Source organism: Prinia subflava, chromosome 23 (genome assembly GCF_021018805.1).
Source record: "Prinia subflava isolate CZ2003 ecotype Zambia chromosome 23, Cam_Psub_1.2, whole genome shotgun sequence".
Lineage (NCBI taxonomy): Eukaryota > Metazoa > Chordata > Aves > Passeriformes > Cisticolidae > Prinia > Prinia subflava.
The window spans coordinates 3,325,518-3,348,920 of record NC_086269.1 but is presented as its reverse complement, the minus strand read 5'-3'; the positions used below and the strand labels follow the sequence as shown (position 1 = coordinate 3,348,920).

The 23,403-nt window shown below is 61.4% G+C and overlaps 1 protein-coding gene across 1 annotated transcript in view; it reads right to left on the bottom strand.

The window, feature by feature from the left end:
• ITPR3 (inositol 1,4,5-trisphosphate receptor type 3) overlaps nt 1–22,102 on the bottom strand; it is a 41,421-nt gene extending 19,319 nt beyond the window's left edge. Inside the window, exons 1-22 of the mRNA XM_063418508.1 lie at nt 21,660–22,102; nt 15,749–15,819; nt 12,479–12,600; nt 9,566–9,652; nt 8,848–9,006; nt 8,630–8,728; nt 8,439–8,522; nt 7,294–7,440; nt 7,113–7,208; nt 6,060–6,110; nt 5,385–5,527; nt 4,721–4,820; nt 4,099–4,259; nt 3,289–3,430; nt 2,933–3,094; nt 2,645–2,817; nt 2,434–2,553; nt 1,533–1,715; nt 1,197–1,448; nt 871–1,015; nt 586–733; nt 116–312 (exon numbers count right to left, since the gene is read on the bottom strand). Coding sequence (XP_063274578.1) covers nt 116–312; nt 586–733; nt 871–1,015; nt 1,197–1,448; nt 1,533–1,715; nt 2,434–2,553; nt 2,645–2,817; nt 2,933–3,094; nt 3,289–3,430; nt 4,099–4,259; nt 4,721–4,820; nt 5,385–5,527; nt 6,060–6,110; nt 7,113–7,208; nt 7,294–7,440; nt 8,439–8,522; nt 8,630–8,728; nt 8,848–9,006; nt 9,566–9,652; nt 12,479–12,600; nt 15,749–15,819; nt 21,660–21,748 — 2,931 coding nt within the window. The 5' untranslated portion in view covers nt 21,749–22,102. The remainder of the gene's footprint in view (nt 1–115; nt 313–585; nt 734–870; nt 1,016–1,196; nt 1,449–1,532; nt 1,716–2,433; nt 2,554–2,644; nt 2,818–2,932; nt 3,095–3,288; nt 3,431–4,098; nt 4,260–4,720; nt 4,821–5,384; nt 5,528–6,059; nt 6,111–7,112; nt 7,209–7,293; nt 7,441–8,438; nt 8,523–8,629; nt 8,729–8,847; nt 9,007–9,565; nt 9,653–12,478; nt 12,601–15,748; nt 15,820–21,659) is intronic.
• Between the last annotated feature and the right edge of the window lie 1,301 nt (nt 22,103–23,403).

The window sequence follows — 23,403 nt, the reverse complement described above, 5'->3', positions numbered from 1 at the left end:
GGAAGCAGCAGGGAAGGAGAAACCAGAAGTGACTGAGGGCCCTCATCACGCCAGCTTGAGAAAATCCCCTTACACACCCCCATCCCACAGGTCCCACCACTCCATTGGCCCCAACCTGCAAGATCTCCAGGATCTTCAGCTTGGTCTCCATCACCACGATGTTCTCGTTCTCAATGCTCCTCCCTCTGTCCACTTGCTCCGGGGCAGAGCCGGTGCTGAGGCTGGGGGTGCTGAAGATGGACTGCTTCCTGCTCAGCACCATGGTGGACATCATCTGCCCCACGCCCTGGATCGACCTCCGCACGTTCTTCCCTGCAGAGACAGCCACGGTCAGGGTGGGCGGAGAGGGAGGGGACAGAGGACCAAGGAAGGACCCGCTTGGACTGGAAAATGCTCTAGACTTAATCACAGAACGAGCAGAAGGAACTGAATATTTATTTTGGCACAGGCAAGGGCTCACCACCCCATGTCCTGCTGCACACCCAGCCACATCAGCGAGCTGGTGTCTGGTTTTCTTGCCACCCAAACTGGAAAGCACCGGGCAGACCATGGGAAGCACCTCCCTGGCCATGAACAGGGACTCACCTGTCACCTCATCATTGTACACTGCCTGCATCATCAGCTGCGGGTTCTGCACGCAGTCGATGATGCCCAGCAGGGTCCGTGTCAGGCGCAGCAGCTCGCTGAAGCTGTAGAAGCCGAAGTAGATGAGGTTGTGGGCAAGGCTGACGACCTGGGGAAGGACAAGGCAGCTCCAGACATTGCCGTGGTGGGGGCTGAGCAGCAGAATCCGTGGTGGGGGACAGGGGTGGTGGCAGCCAGGCCGTGTCACAGCCTGCAAGGTGCCGGTGACACCGGCAGCGCCCGCACCTCGAAGGTGAGCTTGTTCTTCTCCTCGTTGGCGAAGGGCACGGCCTCGCTCACCACGTTGTTGAGGTAGTCCTCCACGAACTCCATGGTGCTGGCAAACTTGTTTTTCTTGTCATCACGCGAGACGTTGAGGTTGGAGTCGTAGCTGCAGGGGGACACATCGGGGTGAGCTGGGGACAGCGGGTGTCCTCACTGCTGTCCAGGCAGTGACAGATGGAGCCCGCTTCCTTCTGAGGGCTCAGACCCACCCAGGTCACCCCACAAACGCTCCCCTGCCATGGCATCTGCCACCCCCTGTCCCTCAAAGCCACCCCAGCGTGTCTCACTCTTTGATGGTGATGGCCGTGGGGATCTCTGTCCAGAGCCGTGCAAACTTCACGGGCATCACCTCCTCCTGGGGGTCCCTGTCCACGTGCACGTGCAGCATGAGGTGGCAGAAGGAGGCGCGCAGGTCGAAGGGCAGCATCTCATCTGCCATGCACAGGAAGATCAGGTCCACCCCCAGCTGCTGGGAGATCTCCTTGATGGCCAGGTACTGGCGGTCCAGGCACATGCGGGCAAAGAGCTTCAGCTGGTACCTGCCCAGGGGTGAGGGGGAGAGGGAGTGAGGCCGTGCAACCCTCACAGCCTCACCTGGAGAGGAGGCGCCGCAGGAGTGTCACCTGTAGTAGCTGAGGACGTTCTCGTCGTGGGCGTTGCCGGCCCGGGCCTCCTGCGCCAGCTGCCGGATGCTTTTCTCGTGGTGGTCGTTGTTCTTGTCCGTCCAGGTGAGCCAGACCTCCTCCTCCGAGTACTCGATGCTCAGGTACTCGTGGGTCTGGGACATCTCCTTCACTGGCCTCAGCCTGGCACAGGACAGGGGAAATCTGGAGATGCTCCCGTGGAGGGAGGGGCTGCACCTCCAGGGGTGACGGAGCTGCAGTGGGACCAGGCCCACCCTGTCGTGGGTTTCTTGTAGGTTTGGGTGAAGGTGTTTTTAAGGGTCTTATTTAACTTCTCATTATCCTGCTCTGACAATTAAGAATAAACTTAATTCATATCCCTAACTAGAGCCTGTTTTCCTGTGACTATATCTGATGAGCCATTTCTCCTGGTTCTTATCCCAACCCATGAACCCTTGGATAACTTTTCTGTTGCATTCCCCTGGGGAATGGGTTCTCCCCCCTCAGAGACCCCTGGAGCCTGTAACCGTGTAGTTTAACCCTTCCTCCCCTTTCTGACCCTATTGGCTGTGTTCCAATTATCCCTCCCTGGCAGAAGTCTAGATAAGGCCCTGTTCTTCCTCACTCATCCTCTTTCCCCTCTGGACACCACCTGGAATAAACATCTTGAACTGCAGCTGGGGGTCAGAGCCTCTTTTGGATCCTTTGTCCTGTCCCTGAAATGTTCCCCCAAAGCCTTCTAAGGTCTGAGCTAGCATTGGAACATCAGAGGGGCTACAGGGGGATTTATTTCACTTTTCTCTCCTCCCTCCAGCTGCACAGCGAGCAGCTCTGGTGGGTGCCCGACATCCAACCCACGGCAAACCCCCGACGTGGTGAAGCCTCTCCCTCACCCACTCACTCTGTTTTGATGAGGATGTCGCTGTTCTTCGAGTCCAGCACGCACTTGCAGATCAGCTCCTGGGTGACGGGGATGGCGATGTTGTTGGACACGCACAGATCCGAGAGGTAATCCAGGAACCTGCCCGGGGGGAGAGGCGGCTCTGCCGTGAGCCGGGGGCTCCCCGGGGCTCCCCTTGCCCCCCGCGCCCCGCGGGGACCCCCGCACGCACCGTGGCTCGCGGTTCTTGCGCACCAGGCTGACGAAGGTCTCCACCTCGGTCTTGGTGATGTGCTTCTCCAGCAGCTTGCGGTTGTTGTGCAGCAGCGCCGTGATGGTGTCCTCGGCCAGGATGTCGTAGCCGATCTGGGACTGCATCATCCCGAACTGCTTGGCGATGTGCTCCTGCAGCGGGTGCAGAGGGGGCCGTGAGCCTTGTCCCCCTGTCCCCCCGCCTTGTCCCCCTGTCCCCCGAGGCTCCCCCGAGGGGATCTGGGGTTCTCCCTCCCCTGCCCGGCACCTGGTTCTTGCGGTAATCCTCCTGGGAATGCCGGAGCACGCGGTAGCACAGGCGGAACATGTATTGGTAGGGAGCGTTCTTCTGGTCCGACAGCTCCTCCAGCCTCACCAGGGGCCCTTCCCCGCCCTTGTCCTTGAAAGGGGCCTTCAGGATCCCAAAGATCTGCCCAAAACAGAGATCAGGGCTGTGTCCTGCTCCTCACCAGCCCCCTGTGCACAGCTGGACACCACAGCGTGAGGTGGAGGCCAGACCCTCCTGCGTGGGGTTTTCCATCCCTCTGGCCCCTGAGTGGGACAGGACATCTCCACAGGACATGTCCCAGCCTTGCTGGGCTGCAGGGCCCCAGGGCCACCCACCTGCTTCAGGATGTTCTGCTCCCTCATCAGCTTCTGCCGCTCCCGGTTGGGCTTGGTCACCACGATGTCCAGCACGTTCTGGCCATTGTTGGGGACGTCACTGACAAAAAACACCAGGTCCTCCAGCAGCTGGATCACGAACCTGTGAAGGGACACGGCGTGAGTGGGCTGGGGGCTGCTCACCTGCCCAGACTCAGTCCCTGCAGTGGTGCTGGTGGGTTTTGGGCACCAAAGAGCCTCAGAAACCTGCCAGGGGAGCTGCTGGCTGATCCTGCACTCCTTGACAGAGGTCAGTGGCTGGATCTGCAGCCCCTGTGGTTCCTGAACGTGCCAGGGTGAATGTCTGGGGGGCTTTTCTTGTGGCTTACACCAGGGATTCTGCATTTAACGCCTCTGCCCCCATGGTCACCCCCATGGTCACCCCCGTGGGCCAGGCTGGCAGGGCGGAAGGCGCTCGCTGTGTCCCACAGGGATCTGTGTTTGCTCAGGAAGCACCAAGAACCCACCCACCTAAAAATAATACAGTGACTAAGGCAGCTGCCCCTATCGTGGGGCCATCTCCCAGCCCCTCGGATATTTGCCTAGGATATTTTTCTGGGATATTTTTCTAGGATATTTTTCTAGGAGGGGCCGCAGCGGGGCCGTGCCGTTATCTGGTTTCCTCGCCAGGCTCCTGGGAGAAGCAGGCGTGGATTGGGGTTGTGGGCAGGGAAGCAAGGGCAGCGCTGGCACCAGCACCAGGCAGGGGCCTCGTCCTGCTGGGGAGCCCGTGAGGAGCCCAGCACGGCCCCGTCTCCCAGGGCCCTTTACCTCCTGTCGTTCTGGCTGAGGAAACCCTCGTTCATCTTCTCCACCACGTTGGCCAGCATGGAGCTGGCGTCGTTGGCAAAGTCCAGGTCCCGGATCTCGGACACGGGCACGGAGACGATGGCAAAAGCTTCTTTGTCCTCTTTGGTGGGGCAGGTGCCCAGCTGGGGAGCAACAGAGAAGCAGCATCACACAGACAGGGCCATGCCAGGCGTGTCCCCACCCTCTGCCACCACCCCTGCTGACATCAGTGACCCAGTTTGTCCCCGTCAGAGGGGCTGGGGTGAGCTCTGGCTGACTGGGGTGGGCTCCAGGCTGTGTCCACCCACCCCTTTGGATCATCCAGGGTGTTTCAGTCCCCTGGGAGGGGGAGGGAAATGTCCCCACCACCTGCCACCATCCCTGCTGACATCAGTGACCAGTTTGTCCCTGTCAGAAGGGCTGGGGTGGGCTCTGGCTGACTGGGGTGGGCTCTGGATGACTGGAGCAGGCTCCAGGCTGTGTCCACCCACCCCTTTGGATCATCCAGGGTGTTTCAGTCCCCAGGTGCTGGGAGGGAAGGAGCACCCCAAGAGCTCTCGGGGAACAGGGAATAAGCCCTGGCAGAGGAGGAGCGGGGCCGTACCATGAGGCGGATGGGCCTCTCCTCATCGATGTCGATGGGCACGTTGGTGCTCTGGATCCAGGTGTTGGTGCAGAGGTGGCGCAGCCTCACGTAGGAGTTCCTGCCAACAGCACAATGTCCTGCTGAGTGGGAACCCTAAAAATCCCCTCAGGGAAACTTCCAGGCTTTGCCCGGGAAGAATTGTACCATGGAGTTTCCTTGCCTAGGCTAGGAGAGGACTTCCCCATGGTGCCCTACAGAACTGCTGCCAGTCTATCCTGGATTCTTCCCCCGTTGGCCACTTGACCCTGCCCTCCCCAATTATTTATCCCTCATCCCCCAAAGGTTTTCTGCCCTGCCTTTGTACCACCCCTGTGCCCTCAGACCATTGGTTTCTGACCCCACACTTAAGCCAGGGCACTCCACACGGCCCTGTGTCTTCTGTCCCTGATCCCTTCGACGTGCTGAAATAAACCCAGCTGAAAATACCCAAGAGGCCCTTCCTGTCCTCCCTCTGCTGAGGTGTGTGTGTGCATGGACCTGAAACGGCAGCTCCTGTGGCCGTGCTTTGAGAAGGGAGCAGCATTTCTCCATCCTGTCACGACACTGCCGAGTGATCCCCAACCCCAGGGACACCCCAGGGCCACCCTTCCCCCAGCACTCAGCCCCCCTCCTCCTCCCATACCGTGGGACGAAGGAATCTGTCTTCTGCAGCGTGGTGGGGTCCAGCTCGAAGAGGGAGGCGATGTCGTTGCCGTGGGGCACGGCCACCAGCCGGTACTTGATCTTCTCCCCGGTGTTCCTGCGGCTGGCGCGGCTGCTGCCCCCCTGCACGGTGGGGAGGGGGGGTCTCTGAGCCCGGCTCGGGGGTCCCCCTGTGCCCACGGCACCGGGGGGGGACGCGGCAGAAGCTTTGCCAGGGCTGAGCCTCGCACGAGCAGAGCACAAGCGGCGTGGGTGCACCTGAGCTACGAGGCCCCCCTGATGCAAACCTCACCGACAGCACAGAAATCCCCCCCTGAACATCCAGCTCTCTCATTTACCAAGAAATCCCCTCCTGAACATCCAGCTCTCTCATTTACCAAGAAACCCCCCTGAACATCCAGCTCTCTCGTTTACCAAGCGTTTCCCCGTGGCCTGGTGAGCCAACATGCACTGGGACAGCCCTGAGAGGTTTTGGCAGGGTCCTCTCACGGGTGGGACACTGCTCTAAGTGCGGGGCAGGGAGTGTTGTGGTGGCACAGGGGGACAAACTCGGCTGCAGTCCCCTCAGAGGCTCTGTTTTGGGGCATTTCCCTGCTTTGGGGCCCTGGCTGAGAGCTGGCGTGGTTGGGGCAGTGGCAGCAGCGGTTCTGCTCACCGTGGGCGCTGCTTTGGGCTCAGCCACGTCTCCTTTATAACTTGGGTTTTCCTGAAAAGTTAAAGAGGGAGATGAAAAGCGGCTGTCAGTCCTCCTGCTCGGTCCCTCCAAACCCCTGGGGATGGGGTGTGATCCCTATTCCTGCTTTCCCTAAACACAGGAGAGGAAACCTGCCCTGGTGGGGCTGGAGGATGTGATTTGTGCCCAGTGCACGGTGTCCCAGCCCTGGGAGCTCTGGGGGAGCCCAGGGGAGCAGACCTGGGCTCTGTGTGGCAGCAAGAACTCCCTGGAGGCTCCAGGCTGAGCTCCCAGTGAGCAGCACCAGCCCAGCATGAGCTCAGTCCGAGATCTTCCCTCTTCAGGTGTTAACACAGTGTTTTTGGGTTTAAAACACCCATTTCAGCACCTCAGTGTCTGCTGTTCTCCATCCTGCTGTGGTGGAAGGGCCCTGGGGGCTGCCCTTGGGTGTCGCCTCCAGGTGGGGACCATGACCAGGATGTCCCTGCTGCCCTGGCAGCAGAGCACAGCCCTCGGTCCTGGCAGTGCCAAACACACCCCATTATCCAAGGGCAGCAGCTCCTTCGTGCCTCCATCAGGAGGCCTCGAGCTGCTCTCAAACGGGAGCAGAGAAAGCTGCAGATGGCGCTTCCAGAGCCAGGTTCTGCCCCCACCCTCCACCAGGTGAGGACAGCAGGATGAGTCACGTCCCACTTCCAACGCGCCGGGCCGTGCCAGTCGCTCCCTTGGCATGGGGTGAGCCACAGCCACCCCCTCCTGTCCCCTTGGGCCAGAAAAGGGGCCAAACCCAGAAATCTGAGCAAGCAAACCCCTTCACTGGGGGGTTCCAGGGGGGAGGTTTGGTCCTAAACCAGGTAAGCGATGACGGTGGTCAGGTGCCAACATCTCCTGCGAGCAAGGAGGAGTCGCAGGGAGCAAACTGGAGGGGACCAGAGGAAACACTGGGCATCACTCCCTGCCCGAGGTGGGCACTGCCTTTGCGAGGGGTGCCACAGCCCCAGGGCACGTTCCTGTACCCCTCTGCCACCCCCTCACCTCCGCTGCCAGGTAGTTGCCCGTGGCGAGGTGCTTGAAGCGGTACAAGCCATTCCAGTGGCCGGCTCCCCCTCGGCACGGGTCGTGGTGAACCACCTGGGAGAGGCAGGGGAGAGCTCAGCCACAGCACGGGAGGGGCTGGGGGGTCTCCAAGCAGCCCCTCCCTGCCCTCCCTGCTCACCTCCACCTCCCACAGGGCGTTGGAGCTGGTGGCCGAGGTGGCCGACTGGCGCAGGGTGGTGCGCAGGAAGACGTGCAGCTTGCCCTTGTACTCGTCACAGGTGAGGAACTTCTCCTGCTCGGCGTGGAACAGCCTCACCACGTCCCCCTGCACCGGGACACGGGGGTGAGGGTCAGGGTCAAAGAATCCTGGAGTCTCTCAGGTTGGAAAAGAGCTCCAAGGTCATTAAGCCCAATCTTTCATCACTATGCCCACGAAACCGCATCTGAAGTGTCTGTGTGCTCAGTTCTGAACACTTCCAGGGATGGTGGCTGTCCTGGGGAGCCTGTTCCCATGTTTAACCACTCAGCCAGTGGAGGAATTTCTCCACGGCTCTCCTGCAATGCATCTCCCCTGATGCTGCAAAGGGGATGGGATTCCTCCTGTCCACAGCTCCCGACTGCCTGGCAGGACTGTGGCACCCTGGGGACCGCAGGGCACTGTCACCTCTTCCCATCCAACCTCCCTGAGCTCTGCTAAAACCTGCCCTAGGCAGCACCAGCGCTCCTCTGAGCCCAGGGGACAGGGGACAGGCACCCTGCACTGCCATCACTCCCATTATCCATGCGGTGACCCCTCTGCTTGCACCCCCAGGGGATAAATGGATGTGAATCCATCACTTCCCACCCCTGGGGGCTCTGCTCCCCGAGGTGTTTAAGGCATTAACACCCCAGGAAGGAGGATGTGGGAAGCTGGGATAAGCACAGTGCTGGGGATGAAGGGCTGTGAGATCCTAACAATCCACATCCACCCAGCTGCTTCCTGGAGGACCTTGGAACAATAGCTCAGCAGGGAAAGTTCCTTTCCCAGGCCACAGCCACCCTGCTGCAGGGCTGAGCAGCTGGGATTGTCCCTGCACAAGAAGCCACTGCTGGCCTGGGGTTGTCCCCAAAAATCAGTTTAACACCCTGAGGTTGGTTAATTTGTGCCCTCAGCTCCCTGCTGCCAGCAGATCCTAAAATATCCCACCCTGCCTCACTGCACCGCTCTCCAGGTGATGAATTCCCCCAGGAATGTCGGCCCCCAAGGCAGGACCTGTCCCCTGCCCTTGTCACAGAGCCAGGTGGCTGCTCACACGTCCTGTCCCCCCAAACCTCCTTCCTTACCCCCTTCAGCACTTCCTCCATGTGGTCGCAGAACTGCATGAACAGGTTGATTTTCCAGCTGGTGTTACAATTGACCGAGTTCACCTACAGAGCAGGAGAGCGCGGTCACGACCCCGGGACAAAGGGAAAAAAAAAAAAAGAAAAAGAAGGAAAAGAAAAGGAAAAAGAAGGAAAAAAACTCCCTCCAGTACCTCCTTGCAGCCAGCATTGTCAGCCAGCTCGTAGTTGCTGGCGTGCAGGGGCTGCCCGGCGTTCACGGGGTTCAGGATGACTTTGTCTCCCACGACTACCTGGGGAGCAAAACGGGAAAAGAGGAGCGAGCGTGAGAAGGGGTGCCCGGCGTGGAGCCGAGCCCGGGCACGGAGCTCTTTGCACACCCCTCTCAGGGCCTGCCGGGCCCCACGCTCACGTTATCCCCGTTGCTCCTGAGCTTCCAGAAGGGCTGGATGAAGAGCCAGGAGCCCTCGTTGCCGGTGGCGTCCAGGGTCACCCGCATGGCGTTTTTCTCCAGCAGCGCCGGCAGCCGCTTGTTCACCGTCAGGTACTTGTTGCTCTTCATGTGCAGCAGCTGGAGGAGCCAAGGGTGGGGGGAGAGGTGAGGAGTGCAGCCCCCCAAGGCTCCCCAGACACCAGCAGCCCCTTCCTGTGGTATTCCCTGAAAAATGGTTTATTCCCCCAAACCCCATCCATGGTTCAGACCCCATGTCCCTCAATCCAGACCCACCTCCCAGTTCTGGAATGTTCTCCCCAACTCTGTTCCCCATTTGGCAATATGTTCAAATCACACCTTCGTGTTTTCCCTGATTTGTTCTCTCCCTATGGGGTGATCCCATACCCCACCCCTGAAAGTTATTGGTTCCTGATTTTTGTATCACCCCTCTTTAAAAAGGCTCGCATTTCTTTGTTCTGGGTCTTATGGTGCCAGTTCCCTTCAGACATTAAAGGTGCTTTGGAACTGCCAACCCTTAAGACCCCGCCTGGTCCTTTATCATCCCTCTGTGGCCACCCCGCTTCTTTTGGACCTTATCACAATCCACTCCACCGAGCCTGCCGGGGTTTAGGAGTCCGGGATTGTGACACCTTCCCAGACATGCTGGATCTGTACTGGATCCATGCTGGGTCCGTACCTGGATGACGCTCCCGTACTTCACCACGTCCCCGTGCACCTTCTTGTTCTCTGTCTCGTTCTGCTTCTGCTCCATCTGGGCCGCGTGCTGCTCCCAAGGGAGAGGGGCTCAGGGTGGAGCAGCACCCTCCTTCCTCCCCAGGAGCAAATCCCGGCGGGGGCACTCACAGCCTTGGCTTGGGGAAGGATGGACGGGCTGGGATCGGGGTCAGCGCCCCTCTGGCCCCCGGGGCCACGGCGTGGAGCACCCAAGAGCTCAGCCCAGGGCCCCGACCAGCCCTAGGAGGTCCATGAGGGCTTTAAATTGAGGACTTCACCAATTGGGACAGGAACAAAAGGGCACCAAACTTCCCCCAGGACAGCGGGTTTTGGGGTCACACTGAACAAGGCTGCTGGGCTCAGGTGGGGATGGGGGTCAAACACACAAAATAAGGGCTGTGGGGACCGGGGGCTCTTGGCAGCACCAAACCAAGGAGCCAAAGGCACCGTGCCAGCCATGCCAGCCATGCCAGCCCCGAGATGGAGCAGGCCTGGGCCTGCTGCAGCAGGATGGGTCCCCAGGAGTGAAGGCTCAGCAGCCCCTCTCCAAAAACCGCAGAGATTTTCCATGTGCTGGCCCTGGCACTCGGAGCAGTGTGGGGATGTTGACACACGTGGAGAGAGGCAGGAATTTGCTCCCACAGCAAATCTGGGAATGGCAAGGGAGCGCCCACAGCCCTGGCGCCAAGCTGGGCACAGCCCGGGCAGCTCCAGCCCAGGGCTCCCCCAGAACTGTGGCAGAAAATGAGGGATGGAGCTGGGAGAGTCTCTGCCCTTTCCCACCCTGCTCTCACCCCTTTCACCTGAGGGCAGAGGAATTGGGAAACCTCTGGAATCACAGCTTGGCACTGGGAGGGAGGATGGAGCAGCAGGTCCTGAGTGCTTGAGCAGGTGAGGGCTCTGAATGTGCCTGGTACCTGTCCCCACAGAGCTCTGGGTGCCACCTGGAGTCACCCTCCATCCCCACAGAGCTCTGGGTGCCACCTGGAGTCACCCTCCATCCCCACAGAGCTCTGGGTACCACCTGGAGTCATCCTTCCATGCCCACAGAGCTCTGGGTGCCCTCTGGAGTCACCCTCCATCCCCACAGAGCTCTTGGTGTCACCCAGGGTGACTCTTCCATCCCCACAGAGCTCTGGGTGCCACCTGGGGTGACCCTTCCATGCCCACAGAGCTCTGGGTGTCCCCTGGGGTGACCCTTCCATGCCCACAGAGCTCTGGGTGCCACCTGGAGCCACCCTCACCTCCCTGCAGTGGCTGCTGCCATCAGAACAAACCCACTGCCAAGGGATCCCGCCCTGACGCTGCTCTGGGAGTTCAACAACAACCCCGTGGAGCAACAGGGCTCTGCTGGGAGATCCAGCCCCACTAAATCTCCCTCTGGATCTCAGCACCTCCCTCACCACCAGCCCGTGGGGCTGGCACCGGGAGCTGGCTGCCCCAAGCACGTGGAGTTCCCGGGGCTGATGTTCCCACACTGTCCCTTGGATGGGGTGGGGACTGTCCCCAAGCCCAGGGAAGGGGTGTCAGGGATGCCCACAGGGGATTGGGGAGGACTGGGGGACACCAGCAGAGCGGCTGGACAGCCCCCACAGCCTGTCTGAGCTGCTTTGGGCCAAGAAAAGTCAGAGCTTAAACCCACGGAAACGCACGAGCTCAGAAAGGCAACCAAGTATAGCAGGCAGGGCTTCCCACTCCAGACCTGGCTGCTGCTGCCTCAGGAGATCATCCCCGTGGGCTGGGGGTGGTCTCAGGCTGTTTATCAGCCCCCTGATAAGGGGCAGGCTGGAGCCCGGTGCCTGCAGAGCTTGGCAGGGCCGGGCTGAGCTCCGGCCACAGAAACACCGGGAGCTGCAGGAAGGAGCGAGGAAACAGCAGCAGCTCTTCGAGAGGAGCCCTGAGCAGGGTGCAATCAATCAGAAATGAGCCCCTGGGCCTGCTCGTGGCCACGACAGCTGTGACTTTACAGGGCCAGGAAATCGGGGGCTCTGTGTGCCAGGGCTCTGTGCCCTGCGGGCACCCACCCTGTCCTGGCACCCCCAGGGCAGCACACGCTGTCCTGGCACTGCTCAGCCCCCCCTGCCCCGGGCAGAGCTGGGCATGGTGGGGCTCCAGGCCCCTGATGAGATGATTTAGTGAAATCTCTTCCCGGCTTTGGTTTTGTGAATCATCGGCGGGGCCTCGCCAGCTGCCTCAGGCCGTTGTGCAATGTTTGATGTGGGCCCTGGCCAAAGCTCGGGAAGCCAACGGGAGCCTTTCCCTTCCCCAGCCCTTTGGAGCTCGTCCTGGAAGCAGAGCTCCCTCCTGCACGGGTGTCCCTGGGTGCTGAGGGGTGTCCCTGGGTGCTGAGGGCAGTCCTGGGGTGTTGAGAGGTGCTCTGGGGTGTCCTGAAACGCTGAAGGGTGTCCTGAGTGGTATCCTGGGGTACTGAGAGCTGTCTTGGGGTGCTCTGCAGTGCTCTGGGGTGCTGAGGAGGGTCCTGGGGTGCCCTGGGGGGCTGAGGGGTGCCTTGTGGTGTCCTGAAATGCTGAAGGGTGTCCGGGGGGGTATACTGGGATACTGAGAGCTGTCTTGGGGTGCCCTGGGGTGCTGAGGAGTGTCCTGGGGTGCTGAGAGGTGCTCTGGGGTACCCTGGAGTGCCCTGAAATGCTGAAGGGTGTCCTGGGGCACCCCAGGGTGCAGGGCTGTGCTCACAGATCTCCTCCGCCACAGCACCTCTGCACAAGAAGCATCGGGAGGGTGACACAACAACGACTGGGCAGGGGACAAGCTGGAAATCCCTTCTCCTCCCCAAGCAGCTCCACCAGAGGTGTGGGTGCCACGGCCCACCCACCCCGTGGGCACTGCCAGCTCGGGGTCCCCGGCTCGTGCCCACCTGGAGCTTCTGCAGCAGCACCACGTCAGCGATCTTGTCCTTGTCCTGCTTGGTTTGCTTGGCCTTCCAGTACTGCTTCTGGGCAGAGTAGCGGTTCATGGGACACACCTTGAAGAGGCAGTCTGGGGACAGAGCAGAGCACAGCCCGCTGAGGCGCTGTCCCCAGCAGGGCCAGTGTCACCCAGGGGCAGGGACACGCCTGGGGTGGGTGACGGTCCCCCATCCATGCAGGAGACACGGGGACTGCTGGAGGTCACGTCACCGCGTGCTGGCTGCTGCACGGGCTCGAAATCAGGGTAAATAACGAGTCCAGGAATGACTGCACTCCTTGGACTCGGGATCAGAAGCGCTCCCATCGGAAATGGCTGTGCTGGTTGGGAAGGGAAGGGAAGGGAAGCTTCAGGGGGGAGAAGGAGCCCTGATGGAGCCCAGCTGCACCAAAGGATGAGAGGGATCCGAGAGGGAGGCCAGGATCAGCCAGCTCCACGTCCCTTGTCACCCACGGGACACCCTGAGGCTGTGCAAGGAGCCTGCGGTGGCCGTCCCTTGTCACCCACGGGACACCCTGAGGCTGGGCAAGGAGCCTGCGGTGGCCGTCCCTTGTCACCCACGGGACACCCTGAGGCTGTGCAAGGAGCCTGCGGTGGCCGTGCCACGGGGGCACACACACCCACCCCTCCCTGACCTGCCCGCTCCGAAATCCCTGTGTCAGCAGCTCTATTTGCAGCCCCTAAAGGATGCACAAGCTGCGTCCCAGCTCCTCCAAAGCCTCCCTGCGCTCAGATTGCCCCCGTTCTCCTGATTTCCCCCAGGATGGTGGGCGGGAAGCGCAGACATCACGGCCAGGCTTCGGGAACTGAAGCAGGGGAGCAGATGTCAGGAAGACAACGAGGCTCTCACATCTCCCAACCCCCTTCCCGGGCTGGAAGCTGCGCGGGGCGAGGGCAGGAAGGGCTCTGCAGCCTGAATCGCCCTAATTATGCCTGAAATAGCAGCCCAGAAAGTTCAGGCACAAACAAGAAAAATTAAAAAAAAATATATCAGAAAAACAATCTTAAAAAAAAAAAATAAATAAAAAGAAAATAAAGCAGTCCCTTCCCTGTCTGGCGGCGGGCCCGAGGCGCTGGCGAGCGCGTATTTATTTACCTGGGAGTGCCGCTGGCCGGGGCCGCTGGGGCAGTGCCAGGTTTCACGTTTCGTTTTACCTGTTTGCCGCTGGCACATCCCGTGCCGAGCAGCCGGAGCGGCCCCCATTAAATTGCTAATTAGTGGGAACCGCTGCGAAAGGCGCTGGTGGGAAGGAGAAACCAGGGGGAGGTAAAAAAAATTCCACAAACTTGGTGTAGCCTCTCTGAAATGGCTGCGAATCCAAGACGAATCCAAGGCGTGCCCTGCCCCTGGGCTCAGCGCTGAGCCCGCCTTGGCAAGGAGGGAAACTGAGGCACGTGAAGAAAATCCTCAGCACGGCTTGTGTGGGGAGCTGGAGATTTTTGGCACCTGGGTTAAAGCACCACCAGATTTCTGAGAGATGGATTGGGGTGGAAAAGCAGGAAGGTGAAGGAAGCTCCTGCAGCAGCACTGCCCAGAGTGAGCAGCCTGGAGGGTGAGGTGGGGCTGAGCTGGCAGGACCTGGAGTGGTTTTGGGGACAAAACCTCCCATCCAGAGAGGCTTTGGGGACAAAACCTCCCATCCAGAGTGGCTTTGGGGACAAAACCTCCCATCCAGAGAGGTTTTGGGGACAAAACCTCCCATCCAGAGTGGCTCTGGGGACAAAACCTCCCATCCAGAGTGGCTTTGGGGACAAAACCTCCCATCCAGAGAGGTTTTGGGGACAAAACCTCCCATCCAGAGAGGCTTTGGGGACAAAACCTCCCATCCAGAGTGGCTCTGGGGACAAAACCTCCCATCCAGAGTGGCTTTGGGGACAAAACCTCCCATCCAGAGAGGCTTGGAGGGCCAAAATTTCCCACCCAGAGAGGCCTGGAGGGCCAAAATTTCCCACCCAGAGAGGTCTGGGGGGCCAAAATTTCCCACCCAGAGAGGCCTTGGGGGGCCAAAATTTCCCACCCAGAGAGGTCTGAGGGGCGAAATTTTCCACTCAGTGTGGCTTTGGGGGCAAAATTTCCCACCCAGAGAGGTCTGAGGGGCAAAATCTCCAGGTGACTCCCTTCGGGGAATTGGGGACAGCAGTGGCACACTGAGGGTCCCGCTGCCCTCTTGCCTGGGAGGGCGGAAGCTTTTCCTGACACGCCCGAGCTGGGCTGGGAAGAGCCTCGGCGGGAGGAGAAAGGGCAAAAAAATAAAAATCAAAGAACCCAGAGGTGCTGGGCGCATCTCGGAGGAGCCGCGGCAGGAGCGGCTCCCAGGTGGGTTCTGGCATTTCCAAAGGGCCGTTCCGAGGGAGGAGGGTCCTGTTTTCCCCTCGGGAAGCCCCGGCACGACCCGTGCACGGCTCAGGATAGGGCAGGGTCCGGCCACAGGATGTGGGGACGGCGACAAGCGCATGAAAATCCCCCGCAGGCGCAGGGAACAGCCCCGGGCCGTTGTTTCCACCTCGCTGCAGGCGATGGCTATCGAGCAGGGAGAGCTCTACCTTTCCGGCCATTAAAACAAACAGCTGGATATCCTGATAGGAGCGGGGCTGAGCCGAGAAACCTGCGCCTGGAAAAGAGATTCAGCCCAGGCACACGAGGCCGGGCAGGGGATGGGATGGGTGCTGAGCATCCAGCCCCAGGGGGGTCCGGGAATGGAGCTGCACAGGGCTGGGGGATGCTGGAGGTGCTGGGAGGGTCGTTAATTAGGCTGGTGAATAAATTACTGGCAATAACTCCCATGGAGAGCAAGGTCACTGCTTGGTGGGATCCTGAGAGAGGGGAAAAATTGGTCTTGAGCCATTTTGGGGTGTGAGGGGAGAGTGAGGGGCATGGGTGTTGTTAAAGCCACCCCTGAGAAAAGCCACCCCTGTGGCAGCAAAAGGCAGAGTGGGGAATGGACATTTAAAATCTTATTTGACAGAAGACATAAAATGACAGCAGAGGGGATGAAAGGAGCAGCTGCCCTAAACCAACCCCAAATCCAACACCGCAGCCACGGGTTTGGGGAGATTTCCCAGCTCCCTGCTCGTGTGATCCAGGCACTCAAATCCTGCCAGGACAGGGCCCTTCCCTGAGTGTGGAGCATCCTGAGCACAGGGGACAGGCCAGCGCCTCCCCGGCGGGTGCAGAGCTGTGTCCCCCTGTGCCACCCCTGCTGTGCTGCCCCAGCCTCACCTCGGAATTTCTTGGGGGGGTTGTCCAGGTCTCCGGCCGCCGGCTCCACCACGCACCGATCATCCACCAGCCTGAGGGGGACAAAAAAGGAGCAGGGTCAGGGTCGGGAGCAGCAGGGCTGAGCCTGCACAGTGGTTGTGCCACCATCACCTGGCCCAGAGCGCCAAACCCAAAGCTGCACCTCCTGTTTCCCACCTGTTTCCTACCTGTTTCCCACCCATAAATATTTTTCAGGGGCTGAACACCCCTTCCATCGATTCCCACTGCTGCCATGGGGGTTTTCCACGCCGTTCCCTCGGGCACACAGGGCTGGTGCAGCAGTGAAGGACCAGGGAAGGTTCGTGGCAGTCACGCCGGGCCCTTTGCTTGGTGACCGAGGGCTCTGTGCCCTGCCCAGCTCCCCCTGGCACACAGAGCTCTGTTATTGCACCCCTGATCCAGCAAAAGCAGGAGGAGCTCAGCCTCCATTCACCAGCTCTCCTTCCCTTCCTGGGAACTCTTCCCACAGGGACACGGAGGGTGCAGGTGCTGCGGATGGGGGTGGCAGGGCCCCCCAAACCCAGTTATTAATTATTATCTGATCAGAGCTGCAGCCTCTGCCCATCAGATCACGGCTCCGTGTCTCCTCCCTGCCCACCTCTGTTTTCCCAGCATTGTGCAAAATCCCTCGGGCTGGGCCTTGGGCTGATTTTGGGATGAACGGGGCGTTGCTTTTTGGAATTACCGAGAACAGCAGAGCCCGGCGGGGGGATCTGCCCAGAGCACAGAGGGGTGAGCATCACCCCAGGGGCTCTCTGTGCTCCCTGCGAGGCTCCCGAGGGAACCGGGTGCTCCAGCAGGACAGGCTGTACCCGCTCTCCCGCTTTCCCCAGCCCCGGGAATCCGGAGCAGCAGGAGGAACCCCGCTCCTGCCCGGGAGAGCCGGAGGGAAGCGGAGGGAATTCTCCCCACCTGCGAGGATGCGCCCGCAGCGCTGTCCCGGAGGGAGAATCCATCCTGGGACAGCAGGACAGGCACAGCCCGGAGCAGCGAGGGGTGGAAAAGGCAAAGCAGAGCCTGCGCTGTCCCCGCCACCCCCAAGGGACTCTCGGTGTCCCCAACAAACCAAACAACCCCAAAATCACTGGAGAAAAGGCAAAGCAGAGCCTGCACTGTCCCTGCCACCCCCAAGGGACTCTCAGTGTCCCCAGCAAACCAAACAACCCCAAAATCGCTGGAGAAAAGGCAAAGCAGAGCCTGCGCTGTCCCCGCCACCCCCAAGGGACTCTCGGTGTCCCCAGCAAACCAAACAACCCCAAAATCGCTGGAGGTGGACGCGGTGCCCTGCAAAGGGCTAAAACCCGGGCAGATCCATCCCGCTGGCAGGTCCAGCCCCTTTCCCTCAGCCCAGCCGCTCTCTGGACGAGGGGAGAATTCCTTTGGCTCGGCAGGGAGGAATTTGGCCTCGGTGCTGATGGATGGGGACCCCGGGAAGCGCCGTGTCCTTGGTGAGGGGGCGTGGGCTGGCACCGGGCTCTGACACCCCTGTGCTCCTCACGGCTCCCCGGGGAGAACGAACGGCCTCAGGTTCCACACGAAGAGAGAAAAGCAACCTGCCCGGTGGCAGGAGAAGCTTCAAAACGATCAGCAAAGACCTGGAAGGGTGGGAAAACCCCAGGAGCTGCCAGGCCAGGCAGGGCTGCCCTGCCTTTGCAAACCCCCGTGGGCAGCAGTGCAGGGGATTTGGGGATGTCCAAACGCCTTTTCCATGGGTTGTGACAGCGGGGAAGTAGCCAGGGATGTTCCAGATCCCTGCAGGGCAAAGGGACATGGGAGAGCAGAGAAAGAGGGAAAGGGGAAAAACCGGAGCAGCTGCAGCACCACAGGGGCCATGCAAAACCCCAGCCCAGCCCTGGTGTCACTCGGGGGCAGTTTTGGTTTCTGTTCTCTTATTCTGGTGGGGGACAGGGCAGAAGAAACCCTTGGGATGTGCCTGGGAGCAAAAACCACCGAGGGCTGAGGACACCAACCCACGGGTGGGGCTCAGGGGTGACGCCCTGACCCTCAGCAATCCCCAGCTCCCACCGGTGCCAGTGGAGGCAGAAAGGCTCAGTTCATCTGGGCACGTTAAACCCCCAAATCCTCCACTCCTGTCGCTGGAGGTCTCTGAAGAAGTGCCAGGTTTATTTTCAGCACTGAAGAAAACAGCACAAAAAGGGAGATTCTCTCTCCACTCAGCCCTGCTGCAGCTCTGCCCCGTGCCCGGCACCCACCGGGCAGGATTAGAGACAGTGACCTGCCAGCCTGGAAGTCTTAATTAGTTAACGATCTCAAGGCACTTTCAGCATCCTTAATCCCAGGATTACGCGCTCGGCAGGAACGCCAAGCGTTCTTTTGATTAAACTGATGCTCTGGGCGAACGTTCCTCAGTTAAAATATTGCTGAAAATAATAATAATAATAAAAAATAAAGGGATTCTGCCAGAGTGGACATGAGCCACCTGGGAGGCTGCTGGGGCCGGGACACGCTCCCGCTGATGTCCGGCATTCCCGCGCTGGGATGGGCCAGGGAAGCTCCCTAAAAAGCAGTGGGGATGTGCGAGGGCACCTTTTAATGGCAAAATTTTTAATGGCTTGACTCCCAAGCACCGGGAGGAGGATCCTGAGCGAGGCAGGAGGCAGGATGCACCCATGGAATGTTATTTTGCCATTCCAAATTCCTCCCCAGGAGCAGGAGGGGCGGGATCCAGCACGGATCCAGCTCCAGGCGAGCATCTGGCCGGCTCTCAGCCCCGGAGTCCTCGCCGCGCTTCCAGCGGGGCTTCCTGGTGCTTCCAAATCCCGAGCACAAAGTGATTCCCTGGCCCGGGGCCAGCGCTCTTGGCCTTCCCCGAGGTCAGGGGGAAGGAGCTCGTCCAGCGCTGCAGGATCCGGGGCAGCCCGACCCTCCCGAGCCCTCCCCGGGCACGGCCGTGGCTGGAGCCCCCGGGCTGGGCAGAAACCTCCCCCAGAGGTGGCACAGACCGTGCCAAGGGGAGCTCGGGCACGTCCAGGGGGGCTCCGGGAGAAGGGGAATCCCAACAGAGCCAGGAGAACCCCAATACAAAGCCCAGCAATCCCTAAGGTGAGGAAAAGGAGGAGGAGGAGGAAGAGGAAGGTGATGAGAGTTCGTTGTTGGCCGCGGAGCCGGGTCAGCCCCTCTGGCACCCACAGCCCCAGGGAGGAGAGGGTGAAGCCAGCGGGGCAGCCACAAAAATGCAGCTTTTTGGTGCTGTCCCGGTGCCAGGAGGGCTCGGACTCCTCCTCCTCCTCCTCCCCGGCAGGGACGGGTTCATCCTGACCCGGCGGAGCTGCAGTTACGCTTTAACCAACTGCATCTCCCCGAGCTGCTCCACCCCGAAATGCACCTGCAGCCGCAGGTACAGGTGTTATTTCACCTGAAACAGCCGCCCGGCACCCGGCTGGGTTTGTCACCCACCCTTCCCCTCTGCCAGTGCCCGTTCTGAGCTCCTGAAGGGTTCTGGGAGCCTGGCAGGGATGGGGCAGCACAAAATCCTCCCGGGAAGCTTCTTGTGTCCCCAAAACCCCCTGTGGCCACTCCAGCCTGCCCATCCCATGCCCCAGCCTGCCCAGGGTCACTCCCAGGCCGCTGTGGCCGGTTCTCCCTTCCCAGGGCGCTGCTTTGGGCTGGCTCAAAGGTTTCAGCTGCTTTGGGTGTCTCGGCTCGGCGCTCCCCCAGCCCAGCCTGAGCTCCACGCCCGTCCCGGGAGGTTTTTCCTGCTCACAAGCAAACGCCCACTGCAGAGAGAGGGTGAAAGGGAAGCTTTGTGCCCAGGGGCCCGACAGAGAGATTTGGGGAGCAGAGGAGCCTCGGGTGGGGCTGCAGGGCTCCTCCCGGGGCTGCTCCGCAGGGATGTCACACCTTAATGTGACCCTGGTGACCAACACTTGGGGACACTCGGTGTCACCCCATAGAGAGAGGATCCCACTGCGGAGCCCGGGCGGTCCCAGGGCCGGCTCCTCCACAAGGAAGGATGTCAGGAACGCTTCCGCAGGGCGCCCTCGTGGGCTGCCAGCGCTGTTTGCCTTGCAAATGAGCTAAGGAAGGTCCCTGTGGCAGCAGGAGCAGCCTCGGTGAGTCACCTGGTCCCTTATCACAGGAGTGATTTAAGGTGTGGTTGGGTCTCCCAGGTCTCAGGACACCAGGGAAAACAATTTTAGGAGGGAGGAGAGAAAGAACCTGCAGGAAGCAGAAGCCTGAAGCAGAAGCAGAGGATGTGCTGGGGCCAGGGAGAAGAGACTCCCCAAGCAAGCCCTGCTCTTCAGGTGCTTCTGAAGACACCTGGAAAAACACCTGGCAAAAAGGGGGATGTGAGGGCCAGAGCTGCAAAGGGAGCTCTGAAAACCCCACACATTCCTAATGGAGCTGCTGGGACGTGTTCTGGGGCCAACAGCCAGTGCTGGGTCCCTGCAGAGCCTCCTCTGAGGAGTGCTCAGCATCCCCTGCCCGGGACAGCTCTGCCACTGGGACAGCTCCAAGGAGCCCTGTCCAAAACAACCCCTCCAAAACCTCCAAAACCTCCCCTGGGGGTGCAGGGAGGGCTGGCACGGGCAGGCTGCACCCGCAGGGCCCGCTGCCCGCCACTGTGGCTGCACACACGGGACATGTAAGCCAAATTCCTCAAAAAGACAGGCACTGATGGGCCGAGAGATTGACTTGCTTCCGAGGTTGAGGAGCACCTTCTGAAATCTGCGTTCTCATATTGTAACTTATGTGGCAAAATGGTGCTGATGGGCTAATTCCAAACTTTGTCCTACCTTTAAAAGCATTTCCTATGCTGGAAGGAAATGCCTGCCCTAAATTCTGGGATTCTGGGCATTTCTGCCCCCCGTTTTTGGGCAGCCAGGTGGGCAGCAGCGGTGCCCGCGGCGGGTGAGGGGAGGCGTGTGGGCGCAGGTATGCGCGGCTCCACAGGCGTGTGGGAGCAAGTGCATTCAGCGCAGATTATAGAGCCGGGCAGCTCCTGCCCCAGGAATCCCATCCAAGGCAGCATTCCTGCCTGAGCTCAGCCTCTCCTACACGTAGCAGCAGCAGCGCGGGGCAGGAGCGCTGGCGCGGCCCCAAATCCCCCCCGGCCCGGGGCTGCGGGCTCGCTGTGGGGTCCCGGGTCAGGGTAAGGAAAAACCCACCCGTGCCCCAGGGTGGCCCTGTGGGAGCCCTCCCTGTCACCCACCGTGTCCCCTGTGCCAGCAGGCCGGTGGGTGCAGAGGGGCATCGCTGGCCTGGCTGTGCCCAGGGGCTGCTGCAGCCACACGGACAAAGGAGGGACACGGGACAGGTCCCCAAGGTTGGGCAGAGACCCCCCGGCCTGTCCTGCCACGTCCAGGGAGCTGCCTCAGCCCGGAGCTGGCACTGTCCCCTGGCAGCCTTTGGTAGCCACGGGCAGCCCGGCTTAGTGACCCTGCAGCCATTCCCGGTGTGTCACACGGAGGGGGACAGCGGGAGCCACCCCTGCCTGTCCCCCCGGCAGCCTCCAGCTGCACTGGACGGGGCTGGGAGCACAGAATGACCCAGGAGGGGCCGTGGCTGCCCGAGCTGTCACCCTCACATGTCCCCATCCTCACCCCACCGACCCCTCGCGCTGCTCGGTCCCACTTCATCCCCCCCAGCCCCTAAATGGGGGGAAGCAGCTTCTGGCCAGGGGAAGGAGGGCAGAGGGTCCCTCCAGGGTCACATCCTGCCCCTGACAGCAGCTGGAGCCCGTGAGGAGCCCGGGGACCCCCCGTCCCCTGCCCGGCAGCTCTCCCCGTCCCCGCTGCAGCACCCGGAGCTTCCCCGGAGCCTCCCGGCTCCTCTCCCACCGCGCTCCGTCCCGGCCCGTCCCGTCCATCCCGGAATCGCCGTCGGGCGGCCCCGGGAGCCCCTCGCTCACCCCAGGGTGCTGATGAAGCCATTGACGGAGCCCTCGGCGTACAGGGAGACGATGTCCCCGATGTGCAGGAAACTCGACATCTCATTCATGGTGACTCTGACCCGGCGCGGCTTCGCTTCCTCCCGCAGTCACCTTCCCGGGCCGAAATCCAGCATGGGCCAGCGGAGCCGGGGGGTCCCTGCTCCGGGGGGCGCGGAGGGGTCTCTGCTCCGCCGGGGGACGATCCCAGCCCGGCTCCTGCCGCCAGCAGCACCGGGAGCGGGACGGGAGCGGAGCCCCACGCACAAGTTTTACATGTGCCGGGCAGGAAGGGAGCCGGGCAGGGAGGGAGGAGGAAGACGACGAGGAGCAGGAGGAGGAGGAGGAGGGGGCGGGGGATGAAGCTCAGCTAAGGGTCCGCATGGGCTCTGTCCGTCTGTCCGTGCCCCGTCCCGCACAGCTGCGCTACCTGCGGCCAATGCGGCGGGATCAGGAAGTCCCGCCGGCAGCAGCGTGCGGGGAGGGGACCCGGGGCCGCCCGGGACGGGGGGGGAGGACGAGAGGCCCCACCCCCGCACCCGCCTCCCGTCGGGGGGGGCCGGGGGTGCGGGGGCTGCGAGCCCCGGTGCCCGCGGGCAGGCTCGGCTCCGCCGCCCCCGGTCCCCGCACGCAGCCCCCCAGCGCCCCTCGGGCGCAGCGCGGAGTCCCCATCCCGGGGGTCAAGCCCCCATCCCGGGGGTCAAGCCCCCATCCCGGGGGTCTTGCCCGCGGCTCCCCCGCTTGCAGCGCTCGGGGGGTCGCGGGGAGCCCCCCACCCACCGCCCGCAGCGGTCACTGCCGCAGCCCCTTCCCCCTGTCCCGCACGGCGCCTCCCGTGCCGCCCCCTTGGCTGCTGTCCCCTCCTCGGGTGACACCGCGGGAGCCGCAGGTCCCCGTCCCTGTCCCTGTCCCCGTCCCTGCGCGTTCCAGGATCCCCCGCAGCACGGAGAGCCCCAGGTGAGGCCAAGGCGGCTCTCGGTGGATTTTTCCGCCCCGGGCGAGCACTTGCGGCTTCCTGAAGCCCGGGTGGCTCCTGCCAGCTCCGGGCTGGGCCGGCTCGCACCTGCCTCGCCTCTCACCGCCGCCGTCCCCTCCTGTCCCCGCCGCGGTGCCAAACCCGGTGACACCCCGGCCCTGAGAGCGGCACGGAGCTCAGGCAGCGCCCAAAATGTCACATCCAACCCCTCCATCACCGCCAGGAGCTGCGGGCAGGGAGGAGAGACCGCCCGGCCCCTCCTGCAGAGCCCACCCTGTCCCTGCGCTCCTCTGAGGAGCCTCCGACACCTCCGGGCTGGGCCAGCTGCTCCCAAATTAACACTGGTGGGAAAGGACCACGTCCTCAGAGCATCTTCTGGACAGCACAAGCGACCCAGTTCTGCACTTTAATTAAAACTTGCCTGCTGTGAAAACAATATTGGGAGGGAAAGAAGAAAAAAAAAAAAAAAAAGCAGCATGATGCTTTTCTCATTTATTTCCCTCCTGTCCTCTTTTCTCGCAAACAAACACAGGTTTCGGGAATATAAACCTTGCCCTAAATAGTGATTTTTTTTTTCCTTTCCACTAGGAAACGGACAGGTCCCCTGGCAGAACAAAGGGGAAAAAAAAAAAAAATTAGTGCAATTCCTCTGGGGGGGAGATGCGAATTCAGGTCCATCAGGATTAGCTGCGTTTTCAGCACAGGACAAATTTAGAAGCCTTTATCTCAGGGCGACAGAGGGGGAAAAGA